The sequence below is a fragment of the Adelges cooleyi genome, unplaced genomic scaffold (assembly GCF_023614345.1).
Source record: "Adelges cooleyi isolate 19-005CV unplaced genomic scaffold, UGA_ACOO_1.1 ACOO_flye_CR_arks_rails_tigmint_CR_PRNA_23, whole genome shotgun sequence".
NCBI classification, from domain to species: Eukaryota; Metazoa; Arthropoda; class Insecta; order Hemiptera; family Adelgidae; genus Adelges; species Adelges cooleyi.
Window position 1 is genome coordinate 1,359,906 of NW_026095893.1, and position 24,286 is coordinate 1,384,191.

Sequence of the window (24,286 nt, forward strand, 5' to 3'; positions counted from 1 at the left end):
TAAAAGTGAGGTGCAGTCGTGAGTGTCAAAGGGTTTATTTGAAATTATAAAGACGGATTACCTAATCGATAAAATCAAATTCTTTAACCCATTCATGCCCAGGAGTATGCAGGTACTTATACTAGTTTGAGGTCGAACAATGGTAGTATAATATAAATGAACGATCAAGGTTTGTTATAGACACCGAAAACCGGTGTCCTACATAAAATCACAACTCCGCTTTGGTCTAATGTAAACAGGTATGTAGTGGTAAAAAACAACCAGCTATGTAAACTAACGTAGTTACACTGCAAAATACGTTTCTGTATTTTACTTGTAGATCGAGAAAAAAATGTCAGTGGTCTAGGAACTATCGTAGGTTTAGTCAAAAAAAAAAAAAAAAGAATATACATATTTATCAAAACAAAAAACAGCGTTGTAACACCAAAATCTTTAAAACTGACGACGACTGCAATTAATATAAATTGCTCTTATGTTAATTATTGTTTACAGATAAAAATGAAACTTTTCAGTTTTTTAATATCATTCGTCTATGTAAAAGTTTCAACATACAATTTCGGTAATTATTTTATTTCCACGCTTACCTATTCGCGATAGTTGTAAATTAAGAGAAAAAAAAAAACAATCAATATTTCAATTGTTTTCACAGTAGGTATATTATTGAAGGATGTTTTCATAACAAGTCGGTATGACATTTTCGGTTTTACAAAAATAACGCTTTAAAATTTTACCGTTTTTTATACATATTTTTACATATTTTAATACAAACGCACACATCGAGCTTGCTTATAATATGAATATATTACAGAAGATAATTTTCTATTAAGTAATTAGTAAAATTATTCTTATTACAAGCAAGCTCGACGTGTGCGTCCGTAATAAATTATGTAAAAAATATTTATAAAATCGGTAAAAATTTAAAACGTTATTCTTATAAAACAATAAAATGTTACCGACTTGCAAATGGAAACATATTCTCCGTACGGTAGTCCACTGTAAGAAAAGTGAAATATTCATTTCTTTTCTTTTTTTTTTCAACTACCTCAAGTAGGCGGGTGTGGAAATAAAATAATTAATTGTATTGTACGCCGAAACATTTACAAAGACAAATGATATTAAACAACTCAAACGTTTCATTTTTATCTGTAAATATTAATTAACATAGAAGCAAACGATACGAGTAACAGTCGCCGCCAGTTGTGAAGGATTTGGCATTACAAGACTGTGTTTTTTTTTTTTTTTGATAAATATATATATATATTATATTTCTTTTCGTGTTGACGAAAACCCACGATATTTCCTAGGCCGCTAAATTGATTTTAACATGGATATATTATTATATTTTTGGCCTGTGGGTCATTCAATAATAATAATTAGCGTCACGGCACGGTATATGCAACGCTATCTGGCCACAAAAAATTGTAGACAGAGGAAAGGAAGGGGGGGAGGAGGGGAGGGACACGAGTCAGGTGAATTTGACTCATTGCCCAAAAAACATCCACGTTACATTTTTTTTACATAATAGCTGTAATCATTTTTGTCGTATGGCTAGATAGAAATAGTAATTGAAACTTGAAAGCTAATGTGCTAGGCGAAAATTTGTAATTTATAAATCCCAATAGAGGTGCACAAAATCGGTAGTTTGATGTAGGTATTTCAAAAAAAGAAAATCGAAAATAGATCTCTTTCAACTAGTTAAAATAATATATTATGTATTGGGCTGCATTATTTATGTTACAAAATATAGACAAATGTTTAACTGGACGTTTAACGTTTTAATTAATAATATCTTTAATAGACACTATACTCTAGAGTTTACTTTTAAGGTAACATAGGACACCTGAATCCTAATTATCATATGTCTCAAAGTGACTACGCACACACGCTTATTAAGTACAGAAAAATAATAACAATTTTTATAAACAAAAATAGATTTGAATTAGAGTTTATTTTAAGAATGATGATGGCAATTTTATTGGTAAAATTAGTACCCATTCGAGTCATTTATACAGTCAAGGGATAGAACCACATTACTAGAACTTTTTACTAAAAATTTAATTTCATACAAACAGTCATCGATTCAAATATACTATTTTGTCGTGTAGAAATTTGTTTAATTTTTCAAGATTACCCAAATAGAATGAATCTACTTATTAGTTATTTAAAAAAAAAAGAATATCTGTTTTCTATCTATTACGGCCGGGGTCGGATAAGCCTAACGGAAGAAAATAATAAATTAATATAAATTTAAAAAAACATGGAAACCGTTAAGTTTTAAAACTATAACGTAATAATAACTTCATCATTTACATTGTTTTAGTCTTTAAAAAAAAAAAAATTATAAACTGTCCATTTAGTCAGTCTGAATATTCATTCAGTCACGACGACATCATCCACGACCATCGCATCTACTTTGTCTTTCGCTTCAATGTTTTGTATACTAGCAATTCTTTTAACTACCATGCTCGAGTATTGGTTAAAATCATATCTAAAATAATTAAAAAAAATTAATACGGCATGTTGCGTCGTCTTAGGCGAGATGACCAAACTTTGGTTTTAAAAACCCATAGCCAATATTTATAAGCGTAGCAACAAATAAAATTTATTTTTATTTTTTCTTATACTTTAGACAAATTCATTTAACTCTTATGTTAGATTTTTGTGTAACATTAAAATAACAGTTTGATTAAGTTGGCGTTAGTTTGTTAAAGACTTTATCCAGTGAACGTAAAAACTCCATGTGATGTGTAATTCCAGCCGAAATCACTATCCGAATCGAACTACTGGTTCTGCGTAATGATAAACTTTATAACGAGTAACCGCTTCGACGACATTGTAGATATAACAATTTATTGACTTGGTGCCTTGGCTATAGTAAATTGTCGATTGTCCGAATAACAAACAGAAATGAAAGCTTTGGGTGAAAAAAAAACAAAACAGTTATAAATTTGTAATAATTATTATAATACTACTAATTAGGTATCGAATAGTGTATACTTTGCTAGATTTTATTTCGCTGTTATGAAATCAGTATTGTTTTGGCCGGTCTCTTAAGTTGTTTCTACTTTCAGCGCTTCCCACTCGAGTCGACACACAAACGTAAAAGACAATAATTGGCCAACCAGCATGGCCACTACTTTTTTGTTGTCCTGGCGAAAAACAACGGGTACTCTGTCATAATGTTAAATGGCCATTTAATTTTAGATTAAAATTATAAGCATTTAAATACGATCAATAATAAATTATATTTTGGGTTAACCTACCTGCTCAACATCATTATTAGGTCTAGATAATGTTTTTTTAAAAGCTACGATCACAATTCAGTCTGTATGTCTCGTCGGTGAATAAGAATGAAAATTATGGTAATTTTCTATTTTGTACAACCTGATTGTGGCGTCTTTACTGCACACCACAAATAAGGTTAGGCTGAAAAACAAAAAAGGTAATACCATTCAATGCAATAATAACTCTTGTGTATTATTTCTAACCAGGAACTGTTGTGTTGTGGAATATGTCCCGAGTTCCATTGCAAACTTATGTGACTGGCTGTTGAAGAGACCCGGTATTTGCAGTAGGAAAACTAAAATAAAAATTGAGTTTACCATGAATCATAACACAAATGACATGATAAACCTTAAGATGTACCTATTATTATGTATATTGCTAATTAGTCTGAACATATCTGCTTCACCAACTAAATACGACACACAAATAAATGGATTAAAATTTAAAAAATAAACACAAACAAATAAGTATTTGTAATTAGGTATATAATATAAATAGTCTTCAATCAGAAAGGATCGCTTATTTTTTTAAATTCTACTTGGATAGACGATTTTTCTGACTGAACTTACACGATAACTTTGGAAAACTTACAACAAACATAAATAAACAAGTATATTAATTCATAATATATTATGTACTATTTCATACCTTATAATCTCATTGTGTATAAATTGTAATCCTCGTTTTTACCGACCAAACACTTCACAGTTCACACGATAATATTGTATTATGGAAAGCAAGGAATATTGAAATTTGATAATTGAAAAAATGATTTTGTTTCATTAATAATTTGAAATTCCGGTTTGGTATTTATATGTATGAAGTTAGCAATATATGATAACAATTATTTTCCTCCGAACCGAATAATTGTTATCAGAAATTGATAAAATGTTATCGCTAACTTCATACGCGTCAGATTTGAATAGTAATGAGAAAAATGATTTTCAAGGAGAATCAAATAAAATGCCTCCAAACTAATTCAAATTACCAGAGTTTACTGGAAATGCTATTGCCTTCGTAGCTGGATAAATAACTATAAGAATGGTGAGTCAATAATTTTTCCAAAAAATGAAAATAAAAACTAAATAACAATACCACTTACCAGCTGATATAAATATTTGTCATGTAATAGGTGAGCAATCGGATAAACTGTATTGAATGTTTATCATCTTTGTACAAAGGCAATGCAAATGACTCAAACCAATTACTCTATCATACTTTTCTTATAATTATTATATATATGTATATTACAATTAACTAAAAAGTGTTCAACTTCATTCAACAAAACCTACTCCTAGTTTTACGTTACAAACATTGGTCATCCGACCGGTGCACTACAGAGGCTTGGATGTTGTCATGCCGTTGTTGTTGGAAAATATCCCTCCAAGTGCAAGATTATTTAAACATACAGTTTGAATCGAGGTGGATCAGTACTGATGGTCCGCTTACGTGGCCACTGCGCTCTCCAGGCTTAACTCATCTGGATTTTTTTTTGTGGGGATATTTGAAAAATAAGGTCTACAGTTCTCAGCCAACTTCATTTGAACAGTCAAAAGAAAAGATTACCGAGGCATGTAAAACTGTAACAAAAGAAATGTTAAGCTTTGTAACAAACTCCTCAATGGTTGAACGTTACGTGCAATGTGTTCAACACGATAGTGTCCATTTCGAAACTTCTAATAACTTAAAAACTTATTTTATTTAAAAATGGTGCAAAATATTAAAATAAACTATACAGTTTACTATTTGCGTTACTACTTTTTGTTAGTGATAAAATGGACATAATGGTCATTATCATACATTTACCTATTAACGCTATCATTATTTAGTAAATGATCCAACATGTGTTCCATACTAATTTAGTGCCATGTTTTTCATAATAGCAAATACACAAATTTATCCTAAATGCCTACCTCGGTAGTAAAGAAAATAGAGAAATAAATAAAAAGTACATAACTATCAAGTACTTTTTTTGGTTATTTTAATTAACATGGTAAACAATTAATACTGCATCTCTCTTTAATTAGTCAACACCTATAACAAACTAATTTCGATGACAAAATGTCCATAATATATAATAATAATGCAAAATCCGGGTTATATCAAAACTAATTCAAAGTCGATAAAAAAAAACTATTTTAAACAGAAAAAGAGCAACTAAATATTATAAATAAAAACATTTTTTTTAATTGTTCAAGGGAACAAGATAAGTTTTTTGCCATCTTTTCTCTATTTAATCAACTTAAGGATAGATTTTCTTCTATATTTATATTATACATCACTAGTAACAGAGCTTCTTGCATGTTAAACAAATTAAAATAGGTACATAATAATGATTTATTATTTTAACCAATATAGTAATAGTACTCTAAATACACAGTAAAGTAACTCAAATTTTGTTTTTTATTCCAAAACCGGCGGGTTTTAAAATTCCCAACAAAAGTAATAGCATTGATTACTTCAACATTGTTATTCTCTTTATCCCTAATTGAACATAATATTAAGTTTCAGTAAAGAAAACTAATTCTATTATTAATCAAAATAAATGTCTGTAATTTTAAGCGTACCCGGAGTGCTGTACCTATTGTCAATAGGCTATTGGCTATTACATTAAAATTACTACAAAATAAATTATTAATATAATAGATCATTTAAAATTACATAATCATGTGCTTAAATAAGTAAGACAAGCCGATTGCATTCGCCAACGACCATACCACGTTGAATACACCAGTTCTCGTCCGATCACTGAAGTTAAGCAACGTCGGGCGTAGTTAGTACTTGGATGGGTGACCGCTTGGGAACACTACGTGCCGTTGGCAATTTTTTGCATATTTATTTTCTTAAATATTTTTGTTTTTATTACTTTAATAGACGTTAGAGCCAACACCTACATCACTTATTTTTATCATGCACATATTTTGATAAATTTTAAAAATATTTTTACTGAATTTTTGAAAAGGTAATCCATATTAAAATAAAAACTGCAAATCCAGTATACATCAGTAAATACAAACATACATTTTCATGAACATTATTTTGAATTTTAATCATATTAATAATCCATAGAATAATGTAGTTATTGTTAATTTTAGTTTGCCTTTATCCTTCTACTGCTTTTTTTTTTTTGAACTGGTTAATATTTAAAAAATGTATTAAGTACCAGTAGTTAATGTTAATGTAACCCAAATGTTATGTGTTTGGTTGAGTTTTTATGTATGATTTCGTGTGTTGGATTAAACGAACACTGTTTAGTATAGGAATATAGAAATGACTTACCGAGAACACGGACTGGGGTTTGTCCACAATTAAATTAAATTTTTTTTTTTTTTATTGGTCTTTATTTAAGTACATCAGCAACTAAGGCCATTAGGGTACATGCTAATTTTATATTAAACTATATAGTTCAGTTTTTTTAAGAAAACAAAGTTCATGACATTATCTTGAGCGTTGGCTTGACTCAACGCCTTTCATAGTTTAAAAAAAAAAGGACATTTCTGTTTTTTTACTATTTAGGTACTCTCCAAGTGAAAAGGATGTCTTGCTTATTACTCATAACGGTTAGGTAATGTCAGGTAACCTTTTTCACAAAAGCCCGAATGGAGTCGTATATGAATTGTTTTTCACGGTTTGAAATTAAGATACAACGATTATTTTCGATCATTGCCTTTTCTATATAATATGATTTTAGAAATCCCGAACAACTGAATAAACCCATAAGGAAACAATAGTTTTCAAAAGTCATTGCTGGTTCGTTTCCACCTTAAAAAATAAAAAAGTTTTAATAATTTTTGTTTTTTTAATTTAGCTTACTAGATGGCTTTATTGTGTCAGACATAACTAATGCACGTGTATAAGTTATAACGCTAACTAATTGGTGTTAATATGTTATATTGTTGTGAATTATTAAATATGAAATATATTTTGTAGACAAATTTATAATAGACTTATTGTGCCCATAGAAAAAAAAAATAATGAATAAAAACTAAATTCCAAAGACAAACTAAACGTATGTTAGAAAAATAGACTATTAATAATAAGTGTTATGACAGTTCTATACTTGTATTATTATAAAAAAAAAAAACTAAAAGTTGTGTTAATGTCATAAAAACAAATCCTGGATATATATGTCTATACCTACTAATAAATCAATTATTATTAATTGTTATTATTATATATCACCATTGTCATTAAAAAATTGTCATACAAATATTTTTGTAAAATAATTATTTTAAGAAATATATATTTACATAGTAACCAAAAAAAAAACATATGGATATTTACTTGGTGTGCTGATAATTATTTGTTTTATAGTTTTAAGAGTCATATCTCTTCTTTCATATCCGTATAGTAAATCATCAATCATTTTTACTGCAAAAATGAATAAGAAATGGTTTTTATAACAAATAATAAATTTAATAAATTTCGAAAGTATCAAATTCAAAATGATATAAGGTAATTAAATTATGTCAATATTAAAATAACTAATTATAATCGCATTACATTTCAAAAATATGTACTATTAATATTTGTTTTATGCAACCTGCAATTAGTAGTGAAAATCGAAAATAATAATATTTCTGTAATTTAAACTAAAAAAAAAACTACTCAAAAGGTTCACTGCTACATTTTAGGTCGTACAAAGTTTATAAAAAAAAACCTATTGAATTATTTTTGTTTTGTTTTTACAATGGTCATAATTTTTCGAAATAGTTTTTTAAGAAAACCAATGAACATGTAAAACTGTATTTAAAAATATCCATCTTATACCCCTTTAATGATTTGAAATATTATCACCGGTAAAAGTAGACAATATGAAAAGTCTTTGTACCTTTTACGATTGAAAAATATATTCGAGCAAAAGAAAAGGTGTAAAAAATAAATTAATAGCGTTTTTAAAAAAAAACAAAAAACGGTAGAATGAAGGGGTGGTGCGGTAAACAATTTTTTCTAAAGAAAGAGATGACCAAAAACTGAATAGAAATAGTATTGATTAACTTATATAAATTTGGAGTAATAAGTAATAACATATAAGAACTATTTACGACAATGGAATAAGTAAGTGATTACTTTGCTCTTTCTTTGGCTTCGGGATATTGGCTACAAGAAATATATAAAACATAAAATAACATTACTATTATACAGTTAATAAAATCTGGTATTTATACTACCATGTCATCTACAACAGTCTCTTTAAAATTGAAGTTACTAGTCCAATACAGTTCATCAATAGGAATAAAATGTTGTAAATTTAAATTATTATTTTTACAACGATCGTCAACACACACCAAGCCTTTTAAATTTATACTCGAATAAAAAAAATTAACGGTTTTTATTTAGAACTAAGTAATATTATCAATTTTAAAAATCGTTCGCAAAAATTTGTAAAATTTTACACTTACGCACGGTATCTTTTATTTTATTTTTTAAAACATCATTGAGGTCATAGCCTTCTACAATTCAAAAATATACAAATTAAATGTACATATTTTTTGCTGATAGTAATCAAGTGATATTTAATTGTATACAAAAGTGGTTACCTCTTAGGCGTCTAATATCTACACGTTCTGAAATTAAAACAAAAACATTTTATACTTAATATATTTCATCAAATGACCATACGGAAATAATTCCATAAACCTCAAAGAAAATTATTACCCGGTACAACCAACAAAACGGCCAGTTGTTCTGAAATAACCGTAACACAAAATGATTATAGAATTGCAATACTGGTTTGCATAATTTTTTTAAAAGTACCTTTATATATTTGCTAGTAAATATTAATCTATGTTGATGAATTTTTAACTATAAAATAAAATCTAACATGGGACGTGTACATGATTTTTCAATGATTCTAGATTTCAAATAGACATATAATATTTTGAAAGAAGTGACTTAGTGAGTAAATTGATAAGCTCGATACGAAAACTAAAAACTCAGAAAGTGTTGAAAAAGCATTAAAAAACCGAGTCGATTGTTAAAAGTATTAAGGAAAAATCATAGGATTTTTAAGGTCATATTGAATTTGACTAAAGACAATACAAAGTGATCCGTTTAATGTAAGACACTCAAAACCTCTTAAAATAATTGCAATTTTTTTTATTTTTATTATTAATAAACATATGACATCTTAAATATGTTTAACTTTTTTTATTATTTTTCAAAAAGCTATCAATGTAATAGTTAAAATCTATCGAGTATGATTTTTTTTGAGTTGAGAATAAAATCATTCGTCATAAACTTTAAGCCTTGATAATTTAAAAAAATATATATTCAAAACTGGTTATCAATCACTCAAAATTAAGAGAAACCTATTCTTAGTTTAAAAATTTAATAAATGACAAAGAGATTTAATAAGGACAAGACAATATAATAAAATTACTAAAATATCACCTTATTTAATATATTTCAGAGCTCTAACCACTTTTGAAATTTAAATGGTAACGTATATATTTAATTAACTTTATAAATTGAGAATTTTTTTTTTAAATATTTCGCTGGTCGATAACCATAATTAGATAGATACTTAACATTTTTAACTTTAAAATTAGTTTTTTTTAAACTGGTTATCAACCAATCAAAATGTTCAGCAAACTACTGTCAATTTAAAAAATAAATTAAATATGTACATTCCCATTAAGTTTTTAAAGGTACGCGTTTGAAAATAATTTCTAATAGTGTAAACTAACATGAACTAAAGTAAATTGTTTTTTTCTACTAGCAACCGGTATTAGTATTTCTTTATTATTTTATAACTATGGCTACCCATTGAATATCCACTTCCACGAACAACTTCTGTAATTACTTTAGATAAAACACCTATAGTAAACAAATAATTTTCGAAGTTATAAAAAACTCTCAAATAAAATCATAATAGGTATAAAATGAATCTTCAGGACAAGACTACACCATGCTCTATAGGTGGTGGCCGTTATTTAATTAACGTTATTCGTCCTGTTAGGTTAATTAGTCATTGTCCTTAGCCAAGTGTGCTAACAATTATTTATAGAAATTGCTGAGTATAAATATAAATGATTTGAATTTCATAAATTAAGCATTTAGTGCAATTAAACATTGGTTCTACACACTTCCTGAACTCTTCAACTGTTTAAAAATTGTAGTTCCTATAAGAAGTATAGGAACTACAATTTTTTAAATTTTAATTTATATTCTAATCAGACAAACATAATAAAATAGCTTTGTCAATTGTGCTCTGGGAAAAACTGTCCAAGTCAACAATTAAAAATGTATTTAAGAAATTAAATTCACAAAGAACAACCATTTATAAAGTCGTTTTGTGACTAAGATGGTTTTACTAAAAAAAAAAATAATAATAATAATATACCTATCAGTACACGAATTTAAAAAATATTTTACCTGCATAAACAGCCTGTTGGATATAGTAGTCTGTAAAATTAAAGTGAATTAATATAAATTGCTCTTATGTTAATTATTGTTTACAGATAAAAATGAAACTTTTCAGTTTTTTAATATCATTCGTCTTTGTAAGAGTTTCAACATACAATTTCGGTAATTATTTTATTTCCACGCTTACCTATTCGCGATAGTTGTAAATTAAGAGAAAAAAAAAACAATCAATATTTCAATTGTTTTCACAGTAGGTATATTATTGAAGGATGTTTTCATAACAAGTCGGTATGACATTTTCGGTTTTACAAAAATAACGCTTTAAAATTTTACCGTTTTTTATACATATTTTAATACAAACGCACACATCGAGCTTGCTTATAATATGAATATATTACAGAAGATAATTTTCTATTAAGTAATTAGTAAAATTATTCTTATTACAAGCAAGCTCGACGTGTGCGTCCGTAATAAATTATGTAAAAAATATTTATAAAATCGGTAAAAATTTAAAACGTTATTCTGATAAAACAATAAAATGTTACCGACTTGTAAATGGAAACATATTCTTCGTACGGTAGTCCACTGTAAGAAAAGTGAAATATTCATTTCTTTTCTTTTTTTTTCATCTACCTCAAGTAGGCGGGTGTGGAAATAAAATAATTAATTGTATTGTACGCCGAAACATTTACAAAGACAAATGATATTAAACAACTCAAACGTTTCATTTTTATCTGTAAATATTAATTAACATAGAAGCAAACGATACGAGTAACAGTCGCCGCCAGTTGTGAAGGTTTTGGCATTACAAGACTGTGTTTTTTTTTTTTTTGATAAATATATATAAATATTATATTTCTTTTCGTGTTGACGAAAACCCACGATATTTCCTAGGCCGCTAAATTGATTTTAACATGGATATATTATTATATTTTTGGCCTGTGGGTCATTCAATAATAATAATTAGCGTCACGGCACGGTATATGCAACGCTATCTGGCCACAAAAAAATTGTAGACAGAGGAAAGGAAGGGGGGAGGAGGGGAGGGACACGAGTCAGGTGAATTTGACTCATTGCCCAAAAAACATCCACGTTACATTTTTTTTACATAATAGCTGTAATCATTTTTTTCGTATGGCTAGATAGAAATAGTAATTGAAACTTGAAAGCTAATGTGCTAGGCGAAAATTTGTAATTTATAAATCCCAATAGAGGTGCACAAAATCGGTAGTTTGATGTATTTCAAAAAAAGAAAATCGAAAATAGATCTCTTTCAACTAGTTAAAATAATATATTATGTATTGGGCTGCATTATTTATGTTAGAAAATATAGAAAAATGTTTAACTGGACGTTTAACGTTTTAATTAATAATATCTTTAATAGACACTATACTCTAGAGTTTACCTTTAAGGTAACATAGGACACCTGAATCCTAATTATCATAAGTCTCAAAGTGACTACGCATACACGCTTATTAATTACAGAAAAATAATAACAATTTTTATAAATATAAATAGATTTGAATTAGAGTTTATTTTAAGAATGATGATGGCAATTTTATTGGTAAAATTAGTACCCATTCGAGTCATTTATACAGTCAAGGGATAGAACCACATTACTAGAACTTTTTACTAAAAACTTAATTTCATACAAACAGTCATCGATTCAAATTTACTATTTTGTCGTGTAGAAATTTGTTTAATTTTTCAAGATTACCCAAATAGAATGAATCTACTTATTAGTTATTTAAAAAAAAAAAGAATATCTGTTTTCTATCTATTACGGCCGGGGTCGGATAAGCCTAACGAGAAGAAAAGAAAATAATAAATTAATATAAATTTTAAAAAACATGGAAACCGTTAAGTTTTAAAACTATAACGTAATAATAACTTCATCATTTACATTGTTTTAGTCTTTAAAAAAAAAAAAATTATAGACTGTCCATTTAGTCAGGCTGAATATTCATTCAGTCACGACGACATCATCCACGACCATCGCATCTACTCTGTCTTTCGCTTCAATGTTTTGTATACTAGCAATTCTTTTAACTATCATGCTCGTGTATTGGTTAAAATCATATCTAAAATAATAATTTAAAAAAATTAATACGGCATGTTGCGTCGTCTTAGGCAAGATGACCAAACTTTGGTTTTAAAAACCCATAGCCAATATTTATAAGCGTAGCAACAAATAAAATTTATTTTTATTTTTTCTTATACTTTAGACAAATTCATTTAACTCTTATGTTAGATTTTTGTGTAACATTAAAATAACAGTTTGATTAAGTTGGCGTTAGTTTGGTAAAGACTTTATCCAGTGAACGTAAGAACTCCATGTTATGTGTAATTCCAGCCGAAATCACTATGTATTTGAAATGAAATAAAAACCTATTTAAATATAAAACACACATCGTATAAAATTAATTCACAGTTAATATTTAAATAACTCATTCGGCACTCACGGTCTTTTGAGGGTACAGTCCTCGCTGCTGCTTAACCACAATTGTGGGAGTTTATGTTTCCGCCTTCTTTCAATTCTCTCTGTCTGACTTAAAATCTTTGCTTCCAAAAACTATCATCTTAGGCCGATTAATAACGCTCTACCAAAAAGTAATACTAAATAGATAAAGTAAAAAAAATGTAATTAAACAACTGTACTTACAAGTACAGAATCGAACTACTGGTTCTGCGTAATGATAAACTTTATAACGAGTAACCGCTTTGACGACATTGTAGATACAACAATTTATTGACTGGGTGCCCTTGGCTATAGTAAATTGTCCATCGTCCGAACAACAAACAGAAATGAAAGCTTTGGGTGAAAAAAAAACAAAACAGTTATAAATTTGTAATAATTATTATAATACTACTAATTAGGTATCGAATAGTGTATACTTTGCTAGATTTTATTTCGCTGTTATGAAATCAGTATTGTTTTGGCCGGTCTCTTAAGTTGTTTCTACTTTCAGCACTTCCCACTCGAGTCGACACACAAACGTAAAAGACAATAATTGGCCAACCAGCATGGCCACTACTTTTTTGTTGTCCTGGCGAAAAACAATGGGTACTCTGTCATAATGTTAAATGGCCATTTAATTTTAGATTAAAATTATAAGCATTTAAATACGATCAATAATAAATTATATTTTGGGTTAACCTACCTGCTCAATATCATTATTAGGTCTAGATAATGTTTTTTTAAAAGCTACGATCACAATTCAGTCTGTATGTCTCGTCGGTGAATAAGAATGAAAATTATGGTAATTTTCTATTTTGTACAACCTGATTGTGGCGTCTTTACTGCACACCACAAATAAGGTTAGGCTGAAAAACAAAAAAGGTAATACCATTCAATGCAATAATAACTCTTGTGTATTATTTCTAACCAGGAACTGTTGTGTTGTGGAATATGTCGCTGAAGACGAGTTCCATTGCAAACTTATCTGACTGGCCGTTGAAGCGACCCGGTATTTGCAGTAGGAAAACTAAAATAAAAATTAAGTTTAGCATGAATCATAATGCAAACGACATGATAAACTTTTAGATGTACCTACAGATAACAAGCGGCTATGTGTTATCCATTGGGACTGTATTTTATGTGAAGTTCTTTGCAGTTGAAACGATACTTGTTGATAAGTATATTGCTAATTAGTCTGAACATATCTGCTTCACCAACTAAAAACAAAGGCCAAATTGTAACCACAAATATTCCAAAAACCTTTAATTGTTATGAACTACATTCGTTGACAGCAAACAAGAGAGTTCCAGCTGAGGATACAGCGATTTGTTGGTATTGTGTGAAAATTCTGCTGGCAAGTTAGATGTGACAAATTGCTAAATAATACGACAAACAAATAAATGGATTAAAATTTAAAAAATAAACACAAACAAATAAGTATTTGTAATTAGGTATATAATATAAATAGTCTTCAATCAGAAAGGATCGCTTATTTTTTTAAATTCTACTTGGATAGACGATTTTTCTGACTGAACTTACACGATAACTTTGGAAAACTAACAAAACATTTACAACAAACAAGTATATTAATTCATAATATATTATGTACTATTTCATACCTTATAATCTCATTGTGTATAAATTGTAATCCTCATTTTTACCGACCAAACACTTCACAGTTCACACGATAATATTGTATTATGGAAAGCAAGGAATATTTAAATTTGATAATTGAAAAAATGATTTTGTTTCATTAATAATTTGCGATTCCTGTTTGGTATTTATATGTATGAAGTTAGCAACATATGATAACGATTATTTTCCTCCGAACCGAATAATTGTTATCACAAATTGATAAAATGTTATCGCTAACTTCATACAAGTCAGATTTGAATAGTAATGAGAAAAATGATCTTCAAGGAGAATCGAATAAAATGCCTCCAAACTAATTCAAATTACCAGAGTTTACTGGAAATGCTATTGCCTTCGTAGCTGAAAAAAAGCAACTAAATATTATAAATAAAAATATTTTTTTTAATTGTTCAAGGCAACAAGATAAGTTTTTTTCCATATTTTCTCTGTTTAATCAACTTAAGGATAGATTTTTTTCTATATTTATATTATACATCACTAGTAACAGAGCTTCTTGCATGTTAAACAAATTAAAATAGGTACATAATAATGATTTATTATTTTAACCAATATAGTAATAGTACTCTAAATACACAGTAAAGTAACTCAAATTTTGTTTTTTATTCTAAAACCGGCTGGTTTTAAAATTCCCAACAAAAGTAATAGCATTGATTACTTCAACATTGTTATTCTCTTTATCCCTAATTGAACATAATATTAAGTTTCAGTAAAGAAAACTAATTATATTATTATTCAAAATAAATGTCTGTAATTTTAAGCGTACCCGGAGTGTTGTACCTATTGTCAATAGGCTATTGGCTATTACATTAAATTTACTACTAAACAAATTATCAATATAATAAATCATTTAAAATTACATAATCATGTGCTTAAATAAGCAAGACAAGCCAATTGCATTCGCCAACGACCATACCACGTTGAATACACCAGTTCTCGTCCGATCACTGAAGTTAAGCAACGTCGGGCGTAGTTAGTACTTGGATGGGTGACCGCTTGGGAACACTACGTGCCGTTGGCATTGTTTTGCATATTTATTTTCTTAAATATTTTTGTTTTTATTACTTTAATAGACGTTAGAGCCAACACCTACATCACTTATTTTTATCATGCACATATTTTGATAAATTTTAAAAATATTTTTACTGAATTTTTGAAAAGGTAATCCATATTAAAATAAAAACTGCAAATCCAGTATACATCAGTAAATACAAACATACATTTTCATGAACATTATTTTGAATTTTAATCATATTAATAATCCATAGAATAATGTAGTTATTGTTAATTTTAGTTTGCCTTTATCCTTCTACTGCTTTTTTTTTTTTGAACTGGTTAATATTTAAAAAATGTATTAAGTACCAGTAGTTAATGTTAATGTAACCCAAATGTTATGTGTTTGGTTGAGTTTTTATGTATGATTTCGTGTGTTGGATTAAACGAACACTGTTTAGTATAGGAATATAGAAATGGCTTACCGAGAACACGGACTGGGATTTGTCCACAATTAAATTAAATTTGTTTTTTTTTTTTTTATTGGTCTTTATTTAAGTACATCAGCAACTAAGGCCATTAGGGTACATGCTAATTTTATATTAAACTATATAGTTCAGTTTTTTTAAGAAAACAAAGTTCATGACATTATCTTGAGCGTTGGCTTGACTCAACGTTTATAAACTAATTTTAACCATGCCTTTCATAGTTTAAAAAAAAAATGACATTTCTGTTTTTTTACTATTTAGGTACTCTCCAAGTGAAAAGGATGTCTTGCTTATTACTCATAACGGTTAGGTAATGTCAGGTAACCTTTTTCACAATAGCCCGAATGGAGTCGTATATGAATTGTTTTTCACGGTTTGAAATTAAGATACAACGATCATTTTCGATCATTGCCTTTTCTATATAATATGATTTTAGAAATCCCGAACAACTGAATAAACCCATAAGGAAACAATAGTTTTCAAAAGTCATTGCTGGTTCGTTTCCACCTTAAAAAATAAAAAAGTTTTAATCATTTTTGTTTTTTTTATTTAGCTTACTAGATTGCTTTATTGCGTCAGATATAACTAATGCACGTGTATAAGTTATAACGCTAACTAATTGGTGTTAATATGTTATATTGTTGTGAATTGTTAAATATGAAATATATTTTGTAGACAAATTTATAATAGACTTATTGTGCCCATAGAAAAAAAAAATGAATAAAAACTAAATTCCAAAGACAAACTAAACGTATGTTAGAAAAATAGACTATTAATAATAAGTGTTATGACAGTTCTATACTTGTATTATTATAAAAAAAAAAAAACTAAAAGTTGTGTTAATGTCATAAAAACAAATCCTGGATATATATGTCTATACCTACTAATAAATCAATTATTGTTAATTATTATTAATTTTTATTATTATATATCACCATTGTCATTAAAAAATTGTCATACAAATATTTTTGTAAAATAATTATTTTAAGAAGTATATATTTACATAGTAACCAAAAAAAAACATATGGATATTTACTTGGTGTGCTGATAATTATTTGTTTTATAGTTTTAAGAGTCATATCTCTTCTTTCATATCCGTATAGTAAATCATCAATCATTTTTACTGCAAAAATGAATAAGAAATGGTTTTTATAACAAATAATAAATTTAATAAATTTCGAAAGTATCAAATTCAAAATGATATAAGGTAATTAAATTATGTCAATATTAAAATAACTAATTATAATCGCATTACATTTCAAAAATATGTACTATTAATATTTGTTTTATGCAACCCGCAATTAGTAGTGAAAATCGAAAATAATAATATTTCTGTAATTTAAACTAAAAAAAAAAACTACTCAAAAGGTTCACTGCTACATTTTAGGTCGTACAAAGTTTATAAAAAAAAACCTATTGAATTATTTTTGTTTTGTTTTTACAATGGTCATAATTTTTCGAAATAGTTTTTTAAGAAAACCAATGAACATGTAAAACTGTATTTAAAAATATCCATCTTATACCCCTTTAATGATTTGAAATATTATCACCGGTAAAAGTAGACAGTATGAAAAGTCTTTGTACCTTTTACGATTGAAAAATATATTCGAGCAAAAGAAAAGGTGTAAAAAATAAATTAATAGCGTTTTTAAAAAAAAAAACAAAAAACGGTAGAATGAAGGGTTGGTGCGGTAAACAGTTTTTTCTAAAGAAAGAGATGACCAAAAACTAAATAGAAATAGTATTGATTAACTTATATATAATTGGAGTAATAAGTAATAACATATAAGAACTATTTACGACAATGGAATTAGTAAGTGATTACTTTGCTCTTTCTTTGGCTTCGGGATATTGGCTACAACAAATATATAAAACATAAAATAACATTACTATTATACAGTTAATAAAATCTGGTATTTATACTATCGTGTCATCTACAACAGTCTCTTTAAAATTGAAGTTACTAGTCCAATACAGTTCATCAATAGAAATAAAATATTGTAAATTTAAATGTTATGTTTATTATTATTTTTACAACGATCGTCAACACACACCAAGCCTTTTAAATTTATACTCGAATAAAAAAAATTAACGGTTTTTATTTAGAACTAAGTAATATTATCAATTTTAAAAATCGTTCGCAAAAATTTGTAAAATTTTACACTTACGCACGGTGTCTTTTATTTTATTTTTTAAAACATCATTGAGTTCATAGCCTTCTACAATTCACAAATATACAAGTTAAATGTACATATTTTTTGCTGATAGTAATCAAGTGATATTTAATTATATACAAAGGTGGTTACCTCTTAGGCGTCTAATATCTACACGTTCTGAAATTGGAACAAATAAATTTTATACTTAATATATTTCATCAAATGAAAATGCGGAAATAATTCCATAAACCTCAGAGAAAATTATTACCCGGTACAACCAACAAAACGGCCAGTTGTTCTGAAATAACCGTAACACAAAATGATTATAGAATTGCAATACTGGTTTGCATAAAAAAATAAAAATACCTTTATATATTTGCTAGTAAATATTAATCTATGTTGATGAATTTTTAACTATAAAATAAAATCTAACATGGGACGTGTACATGATTTTTCAATGATTCTAGATTTCAAATAGACATATAATATTTTGAAAGAAGTGACTTAGTGAGTAAATTGATAAGCTCGATACGAAAACTAAAAACTCAGAAAGTGTTGAAAAAGCATTAAAAAACCGAGTCGATTGTTAAAAGTATTAAGGAAAAATCATAGGATTTTTAAGGTCATATTGAATTTGACTAAAGACAATACAAGGTGATCCGTTTAATGTAAGACACTCAAAACCTCTTAATATAATTGCAATTTTTTTTATTTTTATTTTTAATAAACATATGGCATCTTAAATATTTAACTTTTTTTATTATTTTTCAAAAAGCTATCAATTTAATAGTTAAAGTCTATCGAGTATGATTTTTTTTGAGTTGAGAATAAAATCATTAGTCATAAACTTTAAGCCTTGATAATTTGAAAAAATATATATTCAAAACTGGGTATCAATCACTCAAAATTATGAGAAACCTATTCTTAGTTTAAAAATTTAATAAAAGACAGAGAGAATTATTAAGGACAAGACAATATAATAAAATTACTAAAATATCACCTTATTTAATATATTTCAGAGCTCTAACCACTTTTGAAATTTAAATGGTAACGTATATATTTAATTAACTTTATAAATTGAGAATTTTTTTTAAAAATATTTCGCTGGTCGATAACCATAATTAGATAGATACTTAACATTTTTAACTTTAAAATTAGTTTTTTTTAAACTGGTTATCAACCAATCAAAGTGTTCAGCAAACTACTGTCAATTTAAAAAATAAATTAAATATGTACATTCCCATTAAGTTTTTAAAGGTACGCGTTTGAAAATAATTTCTAATAGTGTAAACTAACATGAATTAAAGTAAATTGTTTTTTTCTACTAGCAACCGGTATTAGTATTTCTTTATTATATTATAACTATGGCTACCCATTGAATATCCACTTCCACGAACAACTTCTGTAATTACTTTAGATAAAACACCTATAGTAAACAAATAATTTTCGAAGTTATAAAAAACTCTCAAATAAAAACATTAAAAGGTATAAAATTAATCTTCAGAACAAGACTACACCATGCTCTATAGGTGGTGGCCATTAAATTAACGTTATTCGTCCTGTTAGGTTAATTAGTCATTGTCCTTAGCCAAGTGTGCTAAAAATTATTTATAGAAATTGCTGAGTATAAATATAAATGATTTGAATTTCATAAATTAAGCATTTAGTGTCTATCGAACATTGGTTCTACACACTTCCTGAACTCTTCAACTGTTTAAAAATTGTAGTTCCTATAAGAAGTATAGGAACTACAATTTTTTAAATTTTAATTTATATTCTAATCAGACAAACATAATAAAATAGCTTTGTCAATTGTGCTCTGGAAAAACTGTCCAAGTCAACAATTAAAAATGTATTTAAGAAATTAAATTCACAAAGAACAACCATTTATAAAGTCGTTTTGTGACTAAGATGGTTTTACTAAAAAAAAAAAATAATAATAATAATATACCTATCAGTACACGAATTTAAAAAATATTTTACCTGCATAAACAGCCTGTTGGATATAGTAGTCTGTAAAATTAACAGTAAAATTAAAGTGACATTAAAGTGTTGGTTTGTAAGAAAAACAAATGCTACTGACCTGTATAGAAAACCATTTTTTTATATTTCTCTGCAAAGAAAAGTTAAATATTGAATTTTATTTTTACCACTTTGATTAATTAAAGTATACGAGTAATTAAGGTACGTGTAAAAATTAAATAATTACCCACATTAACGGCCAAGACGTTTACAAAGGTACACGATATTAAAATACATGGAAATATGTTCATTTTAATCTGCAAGTAATAATTTACAATAAAACCTTTTGTATAAAATGCTTTATAAACACAGTCGCCAATTAATATTCATTCCGACGAGGAGCTGAGAAGGTATTGCTTTACAATTAGAATTTTGTGTTTTTTGTAACTTTTTAATCGCTGGAACAATATAGAACTGTTTTGGCCCAACGAAGTTTATCTGTTGTGTACAATGTTTACTTTAATACTGACATTAAACAAAAATTGGTCTAGCGGTTAAAAATGTATTTCAAGACTAACCACATGCGAACGTACAAAAATAATAAATTTAATAAAAAAAAGTGTACCTTAAAATCTTTGCAAATCGATTGTACTACTCACTTTAGCTGTTGGTCGAAAAGTAGATCACAAAACACAAAGATGAGTCGATAGAGTTTTTAACAGCTGTCTTGAAGTGGTTTCTTGAGACTCGTCGTTGGGCTTACACGCGAGTCGACTATTTAGTCTACTTTCCAGGGTACCTATGTTATTTATTTACAAAACTGTCTATTTTGAAAAATATTATTTCGTATTAACATTATGCTTACGTACAGTGACGACTTTTTCCTCGCGAGTTTTTGGTTTAAATTCTTTTGTAGAACTTGTATGCTTTCCATCGACAACAATTTTTACCTATAAATTCTAATATATATTTTACAGCTCGTCATATAAAAGCAATTCATAATAAAATAACTGAAGAGATACCTTTTTTGTATTTTTCATTGTGCTTACTCACGCAGCTTAGGGATTCAATATACGTCGCACAATTTATGGTGTAGGTATTATTTTGTTTTTTCGGTTTCGAATGCACAGCTGCGACGACAATAACAGTTCAAATGCAAAATTTAATTAATCTCCCCCCCCCCTCGCAAGGCTTGAAATTTGTTTGTATTATTTATATATTTTCAAGTGCAATTTTAGGATTTTAGAGCTGGAAATTAGTGTGAAAATAGGTCTAACGTATACCTGTAAACGCGTGTAAGTCCTTACTAGGGTCCATATAATAGATGATATGAGAAAAATATTAGTATGATTTGATAATTTTTTTTTTCCGATTTAACGTGTTTATGTTAAAATGTATACAAATATCTGCAGGCAGTTAAACAAAACTATAGTCCCGAATTTTTTATTTGTTCATTATGTTATAGATACAGATGAGTTTTAACTCCTAACAAATTCCACTAAATTTTACTTAATTTATCAAATTCAACAATTCAACTAAATTTACGGCTAAAAAACACAACAAACTTCAGATAAACATGGCTTTTTGTTCCCTCGGCTAAGAATAAACCATCTCTTATCAGTTCTTATTAGTTTAACTTCTTTTATTACTGTACTAATAATATATATATATATATATGTTCCTACTACTAGTATTGATTTTTAAATACTTTTTTTGCTAAGGCTTATTCCCCAAATCGATTACAGTCTATTTAAATAAGAAATCCTCCAAATTTCTTATCCCTAGCTCAACTCTAATTACTTCCTTATGAATTGTTTATTTTTTAAATTTGAATGACATGGGAAATTTGAATTTCATAAATTCTAACTTGAAAACTACTCAACATTTTTACAATTAAAAAAAATATCCTTCAAGCTGAAGTATGACTTTTGAAATTATATATTGTGATAACATTTCATTTAGCAAGATATCAAGTTATGAGTTTTATCAGTTTCAATGGGCTGTAACCCGATAAACAATTTTGACAAAGAATTTTCTTATTGTGGTAGTGTCATATTTCAGCTTTAAGAATCTTAATATATATTTAAATATTAAACGTCTTATAGTTGGAAAAATTAGACATAGCCTATTATTAAAATATATTATATTATTATTAAAATTTCATAATATTAAATTTAATTGTTTTTTTTTTCAGGATTAGTTGTTGGTGCCACATAGAAAATAAGTACTCGCCTAAGTTATTTATTACTTTATATAATATTATAATATTGTATAATCATTGAAAAAAAAATATTTTTGTTGTAATGTATATTATTATTTTCAAACAAAACTTTTCGGTGGTGACCTCAAGTAACATGTTATTCTACTATTATAGTATGCTATCTTCAAAGTATTAAAATCAATATCTACGAATAGCGGAATAGCTTATTTATTGTGTCTATTTGAAAAACTTTTTTTGTTTCTTAGAGTCATGTGCTTTTATTGCGAATCGAAATCGATAAGTGCGCCATTAAACAAATGGGTTATTATTTTAAGTCTACCACATTCGGCTATACAACAATGGTATAAATTGACAGTTCCTATATTTTATTAGACCTGCCAACGAAACCATGACAGATGATGTTAAATTTCTTTAGAATAATAAAATATTAACAATCGGTGGTGTATTTTTAGTTTAGATTACATGCTAAACATTTTCAAAATCGTGTTTAAATACTATTTGAACTTCTCAAATTTTCCGTATTCGCATTATAGTCTTTTTTAAGTAAACAAAAAAGTTATTCATATATTATAGAAATTTTCCTGAAAATAAATCGACATGGTCGAAATTTATTAAAACCGCCTTTTTTTTTAATATTGCCTTTATAAAACCGCGCGTTTTCAATCACCTTAACGCCTTCAACCTTGGCATTAGCTCTAGCATCTATTTTGTACTGAAACGCCTTTTGTAATTAATACCAGAATAGTATGAAATATAATGCTATAAAATATGTCACTTGTGGCAATTATTTTTGTAGTTATTATCTTTATTGGAATTATTTCCAATGGTTTTATTTTTTATCAGCCCCGCCAAAAAAACCTCATTTCCAAAACTTTCATTCTTGGCTTCAGCAAATAGGTTATATCTATAGATATAATTATATATTTTTATAATGGAAACGTCTTATTTTGTTTTTATATCCCACTATCTGAGTCATATTGACAATTTATCACAAGTGTCAAGTATGTCACAAAGTAATGATTTTATTCTACAAGTCATTATTCTCGAAGAAGTTTTTTTCAACGTTTCCTTATTTTTGTTAAAAACCTATAATTTAAAAAATAAATTTTCCAAATTTTGCTGTTATTAAATTATGATTTTAGCAAAAAGGCAACAATACTGTCAACCGTATTTATATATATATTTCTGAATATTTTTTTTGCAATTTCAAAATAAAAACTATAACTAAATTTACATCCGAATTTTTGCCTATTGTGGTTTTGATTAACTAACGACACTCCTCTTATTTATTAGAAATTGTTTTTTTATAATCCCAATTTAAAGCTAAACCTATTCTTGCTTACAGTAAAGTAGCTATTGATGAAGTAACTAAACAGGCAAAATATTATACAATTAAGTCGTAATGTTGGCGACTAAAAGCTATGGGGCAATAGGAAACATTTGTGCCGGCAAAGGAAAATCAGGCCAGAGGGTTAGAACGTTTCTAACACAATAACAGTATTAGATATCTTCAGGTGTAAATGGGGTCGAGCACGCGATAGAGTAATAAAACGTCAGTCGCAGCACATGGTACGAACATTTGTTTTACTTGTTTTTGGCAGTTTTATACAATGCGCTATTTAATATCTACTTTTGTAGCCACATTGATTGGTTTTTCAACGCCAATTGTTGCCAAACACAGTCTCAAAGATAATGACAATTAAAC

At 27.5% G+C, this 24,286-nt stretch overlaps 1 protein-coding gene, 1 long non-coding RNA gene and 2 other non-coding genes across 12 annotated transcripts; 2 read left to right on the forward strand and 2 right to left on the reverse strand.

Annotated features, from left to right (window-relative positions):
• Positions 1-1,780: 1,780 nt before the first annotated feature.
• LOC126835438 (uncharacterized) lies at positions 1,781-14,999 on the reverse strand. 9 transcript variants are annotated; one of them, XR_007685209.1, is made up of 9 exons: positions 14,731-14,998; positions 14,392-14,487; positions 14,208-14,328; positions 14,040-14,138; positions 13,815-13,977; positions 13,549-13,722; positions 13,316-13,465; positions 13,116-13,253; positions 1,781-2,488 (listed from the first exon to the last, which is right to left on the reverse strand). It is a non-coding gene; the product is annotated as an uncharacterized LOC126835438 (long non-coding RNA). The 9 variants fall into 9 exon arrangements; XR_007685207.1 differs by lacking the exon at positions 1,781-2,488 and adding an exon at positions 12,683-13,041 and having other exon boundaries at positions 14,204-14,328; positions 14,731-14,999; XR_007685206.1 differs by lacking the exon at positions 1,781-2,488 and adding an exon at positions 12,683-13,041 and having other exon boundaries at positions 13,549-13,700; positions 14,731-14,997.
• On the forward strand, positions 5,989-6,107 carry LOC126836275 (5S ribosomal RNA). Its single transcript, XR_007685299.1, has one exon. It is a non-coding gene; the product is annotated as a 5S ribosomal RNA (ribosomal RNA).
• A 664-nt stretch (positions 15,000-15,663) lies between the features above and the next one.
• Positions 15,664-15,782, forward strand: LOC126836280 (5S ribosomal RNA). The gene has a single exon (XR_007685304.1). It is a non-coding gene; the product is annotated as a 5S ribosomal RNA (ribosomal RNA).
• A 548-nt stretch (positions 15,783-16,330) lies between these two features.
• Positions 16,331-21,002, reverse strand: LOC126835437 (uncharacterized). Its single transcript, XM_050568019.1, has 9 exons — positions 20,986-21,002; positions 20,608-20,677; positions 20,482-20,511; positions 20,382-20,411; positions 18,667-18,696; positions 18,549-18,575; positions 18,411-18,461; positions 17,279-17,365; positions 16,331-16,749 (listed from the first exon to the last, which is right to left on the reverse strand). Exons 2-9 carry the CDS (start codon positions 20,669-20,671, stop codon positions 16,559-16,561), a joined length of 510 nt encoding a protein of 169 aa, XP_050423976.1. The 5' UTR covers positions 20,672-20,677; positions 20,986-21,002; the 3' UTR covers positions 16,331-16,558.
• Positions 21,003-24,286: the final 3,284 nt, after the last annotated feature.

Coding starts and splice junctions, on each gene's coding strand:
- LOC126835437 (XM_050568019.1), bottom strand. CDS start 20,671: ATGAACATATTTCCATGTATTTTAATATCGTGTACCTTTGTAAACGTC. Junction 20,512..20,607: donor CGTCTTGGCCGTTAATGTGG/GTAATTATTTAA, acceptor TTTTCTTTGCAG/AGAAATATAAAAAAATGGTT. Junction 16,750..17,278: donor AATAATTATCAGCACACCAA/GTAAATATCCAT, acceptor TTATTTTTTAAG/GTGGAAACGAACCAGCAATG.